At 35.3% G+C, this 13,484-nt stretch overlaps 1 protein-coding gene across 9 annotated transcripts in view; it reads right to left on the bottom strand.

The window, feature by feature from the left end:
- Positions 1-13,484, bottom strand: part of cac (calcium voltage-gated channel subunit cacophony) — a 122,142-nt gene that overhangs the window by 15,149 nt on the left and 93,509 nt on the right. For 6 of the 9 annotated variants that reach the window (XM_046616873.2, XM_046616875.2, XM_046616876.2 and 3 more), the window contains exons 20-24: positions 11,437-11,547; positions 6,574-6,657; positions 3,025-3,141; positions 2,722-2,787; positions 312-403 (exon numbers count right to left, since the gene is read on the bottom strand). In XM_046616873.2, the coding sequence (XP_046472829.1) occupies positions 312-403; positions 2,722-2,787; positions 3,025-3,141; positions 6,574-6,657; positions 11,437-11,547 (470 nt within the window). Of the gene's footprint in view, positions 1-311; positions 404-2,086; positions 2,179-2,721; positions 2,788-3,024; positions 3,166-5,540; positions 5,589-6,573; positions 6,658-8,059; positions 8,171-11,436; positions 11,548-13,484 lie in introns of all 9 variants that reach the window. The other 3 variants (XM_069134524.1, XM_069134525.1, XM_069134523.1) reach the window with 2 other exon arrangements.

Genomic DNA, 13,484 nt, shown 5'->3' with positions numbered 1-13,484 from the left:
GCTACATTTTCTACCAACAATGGCAACGTATTTAAAAAATATGAAAACCATGGTAGGAATTGGAACAGTCTTGAACTGTTCAACAACAAATGAATTCAGAAATTACAGTAGCAGTTGTTATGATTTCAAATAATGTACGTATATTTCTAGTGCTCAAGACCGCAACAATAGAAACTATCGTTGAATAAAAATGTAAAGCAGAAAAAGAAGAAAAAAACGGATATTCGAAAAGCATTGCGGAAAGATCGCAATTGAAAGAAAAAACTGCTAATCGAAATAAATGCCTTTCTGAATACAGGACGGTTACTTACCTAAACAGTAACATCAGTCCTTGTATAAAGCTTTGGAAATTGTTGTGCTTCGAAATGGCTGTTGAAGAATCCAGTTTGATGTTACCAAACACCTAACCAGATAAGCAGGGAAACCAAAACCCATACAGTGTTAACAGCGCATACTTTCGGAATTGGAGCACAGTTAAAATTACGTTTCATACTTATTGTCAGACGGATATTAAGAGCGTTGCCTAGTTCCTACACCCTTAACCCAAGAAAACGTTTCGTATTTTGTCTTCTCAGTTTCGATGAATCTTTCACTTTCAATTTAGTCCGAAGACAAACAGATCTGGGCCAACCGCTAGTGAATTGAATGGTAAAAATGAACTTTCAAACCAGGCAACACTCTTGAAATTCATGATTTAGAGAAAAAATGAATGTTACAGTTTTTTTCTCTATCCACCCGGACTCTATCCCAGAACCAGTACGCACAATTGGTGATCAAACTTTGCATATCGGTTCATCGGGATGTTTGTCGAGAAAGACAATAAGCATGATACAGCCATTTCGTATTTTTGTTGTAATAACAACTCATAGACTTATCCAAAAATGTAACTAAAATTACGGGAATCTCATTGGCGAGTAAATGCAGCAGAGTCTCAATTACAGATTGAACGAAACCACAAGTTATCGGAACATCGAATTGCCTGCAGGTAGTACAAACAACGTTTATAACTGATACCAAAAATAACCGACTCTACTGCATCAACGTTTTGTAGTTACAGAATTATTTTACAATACCTAGTTTACGATCTCAAGGTATGATAGTGCACATTTAATACTGCGGGATTCGACAGCTGTACGTATTTGATGGGTTAGTAATTTGATTAATTGATTCCCGTTAGGGAAGCAATACTAGCTGACCAACAATCTAGCGCTTAAAAGACGTCGAGCAGCTTACTTTTGTCAAACCATGCTTACGATGCAGTGTAGTAGTATACGCGTATACGTAGGAGTTAGCTACCTTTAATATAACATGTAATTTCTTTCGCCTTACTTTCAATGCAGCCTCGAAAAGTTCGATCTCATCATCAGTGAAGTGCAAGTTGACAGAAAATGAGGTTGCAGAAAATTCAGAGCTCTAGGCCAGGAGCAACGGGTCTCATGTCCTGGTTCGAATTCAGTTCGCATAATCGTTAAACGCAATCACGCAAAGCGTAAGCATTGACGATCGTGTTGAGTGTCATTTCGACAAACCCGAAGTTGCTTGCGACTGATTGTGTTTAACGATTGCCCAAACTAAATTCCAGTCAGGACATAGACAGAGAACCTCTGCTCTTGTCCTGGAGTTCTAAATTTTTTGCTTACCTATTCTTTGCCAACTTCAACTTCATTAATCATCATTCAGTATATACAATAGATATTGTGAAATTATTCACCTCGTAATTCACAATCTTACCGAAATTATTGATGACTCATGAGTAATGAAAATTCGAAATACAATTCTTCATTGGACTGACGTGTGGTGCTTATTATGACGATAACGTGATAGAGCTTAATCGTCGGGCCTCGCTTCATACGAACATGATACGATAAATATCAAATGTCCAATGTAACTCGCATCAGTGTCACCACGTTATTTTGTTAAGGTAGAATTTTTTTACACAAGTGACTCTTCGCGAGAGTGACTAAATATTTATAGGGGAGAAAATGTCTTTTCTGGGCTGCAATATTTGACTCTGGGTTTGTTTCATCAATTAAATTCAACTTGTAAAACACCGCACACTTGTTTCTCGTTTAGCTGCTCGACTCACCGAAACAGCAATAATAGAGAGCCGAAGAATGATTGGAAGTTGTTTTGCCGATCAATCGCAGATGCTGGATCGTTGGCTATATTTCCAAATACCTATAGAGGTAAAATATGATATCACCAACATTTGGCATCTTGTTTGATTTTGGGCGCTGCCATCGAATTTTATGCTCCAACAACACGTACAATCGCGATGAATAACATCACTCGTACATTTGATTTACAAAAATTATATCATTGAATGGAAAAATATGTAAAACTCAAACAATCTACAACAGGTTCGTATCCGACACTTTCAATGATTCTACGTAATCTGTTCAACATAAAACATCAAAGCATAATAACTTCGTAAGTATCATTGAATTGCACAGGTTATTCCGATATTCTCTAAAACAAATGATCAGCTACTGAAATTCGACGTAATCGTTCACCGTACTTGAAATTGAAGGTTGTGAGTTAGTGCACCTCCTACTTTAATCAATAACACAGCGTATGAATTTTTTCAGACAAAATACGGTGTAAAAGAACCGTTCAGAAATCGTTGGGCGGGCCTGATTGAGTCTCCTTTATCAATCGAGTTTCTGCACTTTGTTATTACATTATAGAAATACACGCGTTACATGAGTCAAAGTATTTTACCTGCATTCCGATGATCGCGTAGATGAAAAACAGCATGGCAATCAAAAGACAAACGTACGGCAGGGCCTGGAATAGATATAAAAATTATTCAATGTTTGCTCGAATTTGTCCTCCACTTGTATAATACAACTTGCAGGTATCGTCTTCCTTATCTTTTATAATCATTGGCACAAATGTAGTTGAGCATTTAGACGCTACTTGCAGACCATGTCTACAATTAATCTTCACATATTCACGTCTCGAAGTTGAATTATTATAAAAGATATATAATAGAGGATAATGACCATGACGTTTAAATTTCACCTTGAATGATTGTACGAAAGTCCACAAGAGAATTCGTATGGTATATCCTTGCCGTAGAAGTTTGATCAACCTTGCAGCTCGAAACAATCTCAGAAAGCCGACGTTGATGAAATTTTCCTGTAACGGGCAGAGGAAATTGCACTTCAGAAACACATACAAAATTCTTGCTCTTTTAATCTACAGACTTCACTCGAGTAGATCTTAAAAATCAATGTAAAGCAAAAGATCGTTGAAATTTTGCACACAACATTGAGATAAGACTACTAGAGCGAAGCGACAGAAAGATTTCAAAACGTTACACTCATTTCTCAGCTTTAATATATCAGGCGTATCTAAAATGAATATCTATTACATCTATAGCTGTTTAATGAATACGCAGCGATTGGTTGGTTTCATTGCAGTTTAGCTCAATGATACTTACAGACGAATTTAGTTACTCTACACGATATACACCAATATGTGTCTGTATGGTTGGTTTCGACTTTTACCAAATACGAAAGTTACCCGATAATTTTTGTTGGCCATATTGATATGTATATATAATGATACGTGTCGGTTAGATGTTGCGTATAAATCGGTTTTCCAATCCTTTTTTACTACTTCGATGTCTGCATATTTAGTTTTAAGTCAAAGACAGCCTCAAGACCTTCTGATCCCTTATGCATGTTAGAATCGCGCGGTTAAGACAGTTGGAGTCTAATTAGCTGCGCCCCGGATCAATCCGTGGGAAATAAATGCAAGGATGTAAGCATCGTTAAGGATTTTATTCATTTTACCAACTCAATCATTATTATTTCTATCGTGAGAGGCATTTCACAGCATGAAAATTTCTAGTTTTCACGGACACAGGTTTTCAGGTTGTTGGATACTAATCACTATACTATTATACATGGACGGCAACTACATTGCATGATAAAGCACCTAGTGTAATATATATTACCTGACCTGAAAGTTTTTTTTTTTTTTTTCTTGTGTCTGTTAAAGTAAAAGAGCAATTCTACTGCTTGGAAAACATGCAAGTTACCACCGATGTGTAGAAGACTTCTTTCAAGTATTTGTATAGTAAATATCTAACGTATTATAACGTTCCGAGTTAACGGACGTGCGCTTGTCTTTAGTCGTACTTAATTTCTTCTTCGCTCATGGTTTCAGCGTTGTATAATTTAAGAAGAATCGTCTCGACGTTGTGGAATTATTTTAATTGTGATTGTCGAGCTCTCTTGACGGAAGAACGTAACTACTGATCACTCAAAAAATTTGTTACGGGAAAAATTTGTTCATCAATTCCCGCTACTCAATTGGTTAAAACCATTTATGTGAGTACTTCTTATTCAAAATAGAATGTCGGTGTGTGGGTGTCTTGAATATTTGTTTGCGATTGTACAGTGAAATCCTCCGGGATTACCAGCAATGCTGCATAATTAACGATGCTGTGCGAATGTTGGAATGTTGGATTTTCACAGTAATGATGAACTGCCCGCAGTTCAATATGAATTTTAATAGCAAATAAAACGAAGAGACTTATTTAATGAAGCAATATCAAAAAGAAATAACAGCACAAACGTTATATTGATAATAAAAGAAACACTGACTGCTCCCAAATTGGCAAAAAATCTATTCATTTGATTATAATGAAGCTACTGTACAAGAATTATGTTTTATACTGAGTTAACGAGTACAATTATTATGATAACACTTGAATTGACTAAATTCCTCAGGATCTAAAGTTTTCATCACAGAATAGAATATAATCTAATATTGCCTTTACGTTTTATCAAAGTTAATGCTTTGGCATGAAATTCAACCAGCCATATATAGAAACGTAACGATTGCGAAAGAAGACCGAATATCTTTGTAAAGATTTTTCCGGCCATCTTTTAAATGAAGGTAAAAATAGAACAAAAAGAAAGTACGAACAAATTAATAGTTAGAGACGTTTGTGTTTCAGGCGTTTCAATGCCAACAGGATCTTTTGCACCGTAATGAGTGTAGGATTGTTATCAGTGCTTGCTGCAAGATAAATATGTGCGTGTCTTTTCAGTTTCTTTCACCGTTTTTTTTCTTTTTGAGATTTCTATTGAAAGTCAGTGCCGGATTTGTTACTTGCTTCGCTTTCCATCGCTTTGCTTATTTCAATTAGCATTCATTTTCATAGTCAGTAGACTCCGTCTCTTTATTATACTTTATTACGCAGTGCAATCACTTACTCTTGTGTACGTTATTTCATTGCAAGGTGTGTTCTGTGACATGTATTAATATTTGTGTACTGCTATCTCTGCCAGGACTTAAATCAGATTCTCAATGTTTCGTACATCGATATACACCGGTAGGTAAGTGTCGTCGGAATATGAAAAAATTAAGGTATTCCTCTTCAAGTATTTCTTTAACTCGATTGAATGCCTTGAGCCTATTGGCTCAAAGTTATGACGTCCGTGATGACCGAGTGTAGAAACTATGTCCCATGTGCTAAATACTGGTGGGATAGAGTAGTTAACTGTGTTGGTGTTGCTTCTTACCAAGGTTGACTTCGGAAAGAAGTACTTAATGATGAAGACAACCGGATTCTATAAAGGAATAAACTCAGAATATGTAAGTGTAATGTGTTTTCTTAAGTTATGGATATGCCAGCTAAATTTGTACACGGGTATTTCCTTGAAGTGCAAACTATCGGTTCTTTAGCCACAGTTTTGTCATTTTTTGGCCGGGCAATGTTTCACGGCATTTCAAAGAAGTACCCTGGTGAAATTGGTCGTGTAGGACAGTGTGAAAGGTTTCACTGTACGAGGATACCCTTTACATTTTCTATTCAATACGAACTGAACAAGGTGTTTGTGCAGAGTTGATCGTAACAAAGTGGTCTAAGTGGTAGTAACGAATGTAAATAATTATTCTGGCTAATCTCAGAGGCAAGAAGATGTTGTGTACTAATAATCCGAGTAAGGTTAATCTTTTACGTTATAAATCGGGCATCGCTACTTCTGGTATTTCAATCTGCACAATCTCATAAAAAGCATTGTTCAATCCATTCACCTAAGTAAGTCACAAGCTTGACTTTAACCCTTCATTAAAACACAGGTGCGAATTTGCATCGACCCAATTAAAGAAAAAGTGGTTTTTTCTACTCAGGCATTTTGATCAATAAAATAACACTTTTTAAATTTTACAGTTTGAAAAAAAATTAATTGAAGCTTTAAACCATCAAAGTTATACGTCGAAAATTCACGCTTGTGTTCAAGCCTAAGGACACCAGGGATGTATTTAACTGAAGGGTATGTACCTATACATATATTATACTTTTAGTTTGACTATAAAGTTCCCGATTAATCCGCGCTACAGGAAGCCTTGCTTTACATAAATATATTTATGCGTGTAACAAACGAATTATTTTTCAAATTTATGCAAATTGTTCCTCCTTTAAGTAGAATTTTTACGATGACTTCATCGACAATCTGATTTGCTATAAAATGAAAATTGTATTTAAAGCAAGTCTTCACTCGAACTTCGTGTTCAGGTTTATACGGCGAGTGAGGGAAATATAACTTTACATACCCCGAACTCAATTACGAGAGCATCCACGATACTTCCAATCACTGTAATGAAGTCGAACGTATTCCATGGATCTTTGAAGAAGTTCTGTTGACGAAAAAAGAAATGTTAAAGCACTAACGTAACCTGGGCAGCCATTTTGTACACATTTAAAGGCTGCTGAGTTATACACACTTGTTCCCAAAATCGTTGCACCGATACATTTTTTACCTATTGCAAGATTTATATACTCAAATGGCACTGATAGTATACGGTAATATTAACGAAAAAAATTTGGAATCATACAGTAATAACAGGCACTGAAAAGTATCTGTCGTTCGATTATTTGTATAATGGAATAGCATATACGCAGGACTGGAAGAAGGTCAATTTTACCACGATAAATGAAAATTATATCACTAACGGTACCATCATTTCCAACATCTATAATTCCTTTCCATGGTTGATTTACAGACAGCCTAAATTATTGGGGACAATAATAACAAAATTGCACCTTCGTTGCAATCAAGATTCGTTTGTTCATATGCCACCGATAAATAGTGTACAAAACAGCCCAAAGTTTACATATTATATAGAGTGTGAAGTATGAACGGTGAAATGCAATGTGTATATATGTGTGCAGAATGTATTTGCATGTGTGATGAAAAACAATAAACTATTTGATGAGTGGTTGGTGAAATGATGGGGATCTTTATAGTAATCTAGGGATATAAGACCATGCCGACAGCAAGCAGCTACAAATCGGTAATTGTGTAAGTACCTACGGTAATAGTGAAGCAGTTTTTATTTTCAATAAAGGGCCAGTGTAACGTGATGAGCGGAAAAATCAATGACTGGTTGTTTGACTTATGTTACGACGTTTCGCATGTGTGAAAAGTACAGAATGAAGAATAATAAATGTAGGGTAGTGTAGGAGGAAGTTTTTTTTTCAATAATGCAATTCCCATTCAATAAAAACTGGTATTCGGATACCGTTGTAATCATAATTTGACGATCGCGCAGCTTGGGTCAGTTTGTTATAACTTCTCAATGTGTTGTATCTTTGTAAACTTGAATTTTCTGAATTGTACGGTAATACTTCCATTGCTACTTACGAAACTAATGTTTTACGTGAGAAGTTTGTTCGTGCTCTATTTGATATTCAGGCTTTTATTTATCGAAAAAAATAAATAAATAAATAATCAATCCATTAGTTATTTCCACGGTGATATAAAAATAGCATCTTCGTAAACTTATTATACCGGAAACAAATATCTAGAATGCAGATGTCGACGTATTTATGTTTACTGTTGAAAAAAATTGAAGACAAACTGACCTCATTTCTTAGATTGAAAACTGATAGCGCGACAACGGCACTGATGTATTTCTTCCGTATTACAGGGTGCACTGTGTTGTGGATGAAACTTACTTTTCTTATTTCAAACACCGATCGATTGTTGTAAGTTACACATATGAAGAATATTGAATTTGAGTAAAAGCTTGGCTGTACCTTGCATCCAAAGGCGATGAGTTTAAGGATGCACTCAATGAAGAAAAGGAGGGTGAAGACCAGGTTCATGATGGCCAGGCTGTCCACTAGAATAGGCGGCGCCTCGTGATACTACAAACACACCCAACGCACAAACGTAACACCCAACTACAACTCTATTTGCTGCCCTTTATACCTCTATGGCATTCTTGTCGTATACCGAATTGACTCTTTTTTTTTTTCTTCAGGGTGTTTTAGGATATCATTAGATGGCAGCGGGACCGGAAGTTGTTATAGGTTGAGAAAACTTTAATTAGGCCTTCACTGCAATCGCAGAATTTGAAAAAAATGCTCTTAGACACGAATTAAATATTTCCTTTATCAGTTGAGTGAATAATTCTCTAAAAGAAGAAACGAGTGAAGGCACAGGTTCAGCGATGCTAATACGTTCGGTTTAATTTGAGAAATATGTTTCGCAACCGATAATATGCCAATAATTTCGGAGCTCCAAAGTGTCGATTAGTCATGTTTTTTCAACAGCACCCACCATTTTTAGTTACAATTCAGAGTTGTCGCTTTGAAAATTAGTTTTTTTTTTTTCATAACTTTAATTAAATATACGAGCTTGCCTTTTGAAACTAATTCGCAGTATCCGATATTTCTGAAAATAGTAACGTGTGTATACGTAATAGTTTCATGTTACGTCCGCTTAATAATTGTAAATTCACACTTATGTTACCGCCTTGGATAAAATATATTCAAAAAGCGGATGTAAAATTCTGTTTGGATAGATTGACGTGCAAATACAAAAATTGTGGTTTGAACTCGGCGTTGATAGCGTTGTTTTATTCTTATTATGATTCTCCCTGCTGCCATCAATTGATATTTATTCTAAGGGCGCAATAAAAAACAGAATTGTCATTTCATAACAACATTCCAGTTGGAAATGTCTTGCATAATATATTACACGGGGGTATGCAGGTTGTTGGAACAAAACATTTCTCAAACTGGAAAACACTTGATGAAAAATGATTCTGTCCCTGTGTACAGTCGTGGTTGATCATATAAGTGAAATAAGACATTGCATTATAAAATTTCAGAACATTCAGATTATATATCCTGCGAGCTTGAATTTCGCAGACGACTTACTCGTTTTTTTTTTCTTTTTTTTTCTAACAGGTAACCAGTTCCTGAAATCCAACGTATTGTTTGCAATAATCCGACTTTATATATTCAGTTATAACAGTTTCAGATTACCGTGCGTTGTGAGCTTCCAGATTTGGCTCAGGGAATTTAGTCTAAATGAAAATTCCATAAAACAGCGCAGCGTGCAGTTGTATAATTATTTTAGTAACAGTACAAGGTACAGAATCATTATACCGAAGACAGATGTCATTCTTTGGTTATACACAACGGAAGCTGCAAGCCATTTTTAATGGGATATGATAACTGCTATCCACATTCTGGTATTTTACTTTTAATGCGGGACATGTGAAAAAAAAGTTTCTTGTAGCCTATCACTTAAGGTAATAATTTTACGAAAAAGAATCGAGAACGGTAAATTATGAAAATATTAATAGTCACATTTAGTTTCGGATTAATGGGAGACGGTGATAATCATTATATTTTGACTACAACCATTTTGAATGTCATTGTATTCAACAAATAAACGGCGAAGTCTGTTTAGTCGAAACTATTGCATTCTCATTATTTGAAATGTATCTCACACATCGGAATAGTATTGAAGGGGATTTGTTCTGAACAGTTATTGCAATCAAAATATTTAGAGACAACTGGTTTTCAACCGGAGCAGGGAACATCGGATTACAACCTGTACGAAACGCAGTTTGTCATTTGGAACAAATTTCCTACAGGAACACATCAGATAATCATCACACGAAATGCAAAAATTTTCATTTATACTCTGTACTCGCTTCGCTAAATATTTTTGAGCTTGTAACTTATCCATACGTGATAATATTCACATTGTTAATCCTGATATGCCTAGCAAGTCTAACCAATCTTGCAAGGTGTGCGATGTGTTTTTCATAATTTGTTAATTGCATTCACAAGATCATGCAGGGCAAGGACATTTTAATACACTTCATCGTAATTCATACGCAAACATAAAGGACTGCATGCAAAAAACACCTCGGCATGTTGGCACAGCGTGCTGTATACGCAACGGGACATGCGGGGTAACAAGGGAGGTTCATGGATAAAACGATGTTGAAAATAAATTAGGATTTGAAAAATTACACAGTGATTTGGGAAATAGGTTTTTTCATGGATTTTCACAAAATATTGTACGATTGATGTTATGTGTAATGGCTGATGGTTATCTATGATGTAAAGGTGTGTATGTATATGTATATATATATATATATATATATATATATATATATGTATATATATAGCATACATATATATATATCAAGATCGAGCGTCAAATTATTCACTTTAAATTCTTGAAACAATTAATAATACGTTGTAACAGCAAACAAAATTCGATTTCGTACAGAAAAACACTTCATGAGTATGCCGATTTACCCGTAAATAAATAAATGAGAGCGTATATGCACCACGATCTGTGTCATTTTCAGGATGACGAGAATAATTTTGATACTTTGGCAAAGGGAAACTGAGGTCTGACTGAAAAGGTGATGATTGGAAAATTTTTCACCATAAAATTTCTAAGAATTTGATACTCGATTGATTGTGTCTGTGTATTTTAATAGAATATATTTAATTGGATACCATATCTTTAGCATAGTTTTGCAGTTAGATATAGGTATCGCGTGAGTCAAACGCACTATACGTTCACTAATAAGCAGGACTTACATATCTGAAAATTTTTGGCTGTGACGTTTCATTCAGTTTCACTGATACATGGTCGTTTTCAACAGCTCATTCACGAATTAATTCGTTTGATAGAACAACGAAAGATCTTTTTCTTACAATACTGATATGTTCAACGGATAATCGTGATCGGAACATTTTTTTTTCATTCGTGTTATTGAAAAATTAAACCATGACAAGGTTATGCAGAGGTGGAAATATTTCAATATCTTACTATAAATAACGCTCCGATAATTTGCGGTAATTTTGAAAAATTAACACCGTATCACGTCGGTTTAAGTTGATGAATATTAGTTCGAATGATTGGTTACAGTGATTCGAGTTTTTGTAAATATTGACCGGTAAGTCAAGTGAGTTTTTGTTTTTTCTTTTCCAATAACCGTCAATACCCGTTACCACTGGTCGAAAGTACAAGTTATCACATAATTTAGTGAGATTGAATTTCTTGTGCCAATCGTACCGTACGAATTAACCTGGAAGAAACGCCATGTCCACTTATAAATGCCGGCCATTGCTAGATTGGTGGGTAAGGGGCTTACCCTAAAACCATATGCGGCAATCTTCATAGTGCACTCGATGGTGAACATCCCGGTGAAACCCCAGTTCATGTACTTCAGTACTAACTTTTGCGGGTCGGGCTGAGCGTGGTACTGTAATGCATACACTGACGAACATACGGACCGACAGACAGACAAATAGCAAATACATTGTATCGGCATCGTCGATAAATTTGAGGAAAGGCGTGCCCGCCACCCACGCGCTGAATAGATATATTATAATATGTGCCAACTGATCGCACGTGCTACGTAGCTTCTAGTTACGGTCATATTATGGATAGTTTTGCAAATTATTTTCATTCGGAAGCTAGTAACAAGACAAGGCATCGGGGGATAATATAAAACTGTACTTTTGGTAGATCCAACTATGTCGAGAAAAATCACTGAAATAGACCCAATTGCAGAAATGAGCAAACTTTGAGGAGAAACGGATTCTTTTAACCAAACATTTTTCAGTGACACAATTGTCTGCATTTATTTTATATCAACGATATTTACGCTTAACGTACGCAGCTTTGTGAGGCGTATTTATTTTTCACTTAATTTTATCGGAAATGTTCACTCGCTGTGTATCAAATTTAAGATCGTTAGCGATCATACATTGAGCCTAATTTATAATGCTTGTACGCGTGATTGAGGACTTGATCAATGTTTACAGAAAAATCTGATCAATAATCACAATCATTGAATAACAATTATTATTAGACGATTAGTGGTTGCGTTTCTTGTGCATTCATGTGTTTCTTATTATTGTCAATTTCATGAGTTCTGAAATACCCCTATCAGTCGATGCGGATCAATTATTCGTATGTTAATTTATATTAAATTTGTCTGTACCGCAGACACGTGAAACGATGTGTTAGTGTCTGAAAATTAAGAGCATATTATCGCAAATAATTGAGAAACAAGTAAAATCAACATTTCGGAATTACTGAACGTTAACGAACAAAAAATACGTAATTAATTATTAAAGGTTTCTTTTCAGGTTTTGGTTCAGAAAGGGGTCTGGAGCTTGTTCTGCGTTAGGCTAGTGCCCCGTGCATACATCGGTCAACATACGATTGATTTTCCGGCAGCCACCATGCAATACATATACGTGTATTACGTTATTGTTGTACGTGTGTAATTGTAATGTGGTAAAAATATCACATGCTGCAAGTGAATATCTGTTGTTCGTGTTTGGTTTCTATGGTCTCTGAGTTCAAACAAATTTAACTCAATGAGCATCGGGTTTTTTTCAACGGGTGCTGATCATTATCAATTTTCACGTTTGCTAGGTGGATTAATTTAGTATGGGGATGTGCACGCAATGCAGTCACAGATCTATGCAACCCAAATTTGTGTCTTGTGCATCTGTACAGAAAACCACCCTTGTCCCCAAAACAAACTATTTGAATGGAAACCAAGGAGCAAAATACTGCTTGCATTGCAAATTAAAATTAGAAGTAGTACAACATCGATTTCTTAAAAAAAAAAATTTGCCCAACCAAGTGTTAATTTAGAAAACGAAGTTATTCGTCATCTTAAGCAAACTTTGACCAATAACATCAAAATTAATGGGACAGAAGGACATGTAAAGATCGTTAAAGTTCGTATCATTCAGTAGTAGTAGTATTGATAATCATTACTACCATCAACAAAAGGGAAATGAAATTGTACCCATACGTTGCGAAGGCATGAGTCAAAAAATTAAAAGCAAAATTCAATTCGTGTACGAACATTCGTGAAAATCATGCAAAGTCTGTGAAGACATTAAATTCTCATTTTTTAGAAAAAAATTATAAAAGTAACGAGAGAAATTGACATTTGGAAAAAAATTTGAAACTGATAAGAAAAAAATATGTATATTGTTTTGACCCTGAAGTTCGAAACTGTTTTAAATATATTGCGCTCGACTTCTGATGCGAAGAGAATTTTTTTTAGTCTTATTTTTAAACTATTATCCATTCCGTCTACGACAAAGTTTTTTAAGCATTTTCTGTGCGTTATTTTACTCCATTAACACCGTGAAGCTGTAGTGCAATTTTAGT

This window comes from Neodiprion pinetum, chromosome 3, assembly GCF_021155775.2.
Source record: "Neodiprion pinetum isolate iyNeoPine1 chromosome 3, iyNeoPine1.2, whole genome shotgun sequence".
NCBI lineage: Eukaryota > Metazoa > Arthropoda > Insecta > Hymenoptera > Diprionidae > Neodiprion > Neodiprion pinetum.
The sequence above is the reverse complement of the archived record's forward strand: the minus strand, read 5'-3'. Positions and strand labels throughout refer to the sequence as shown.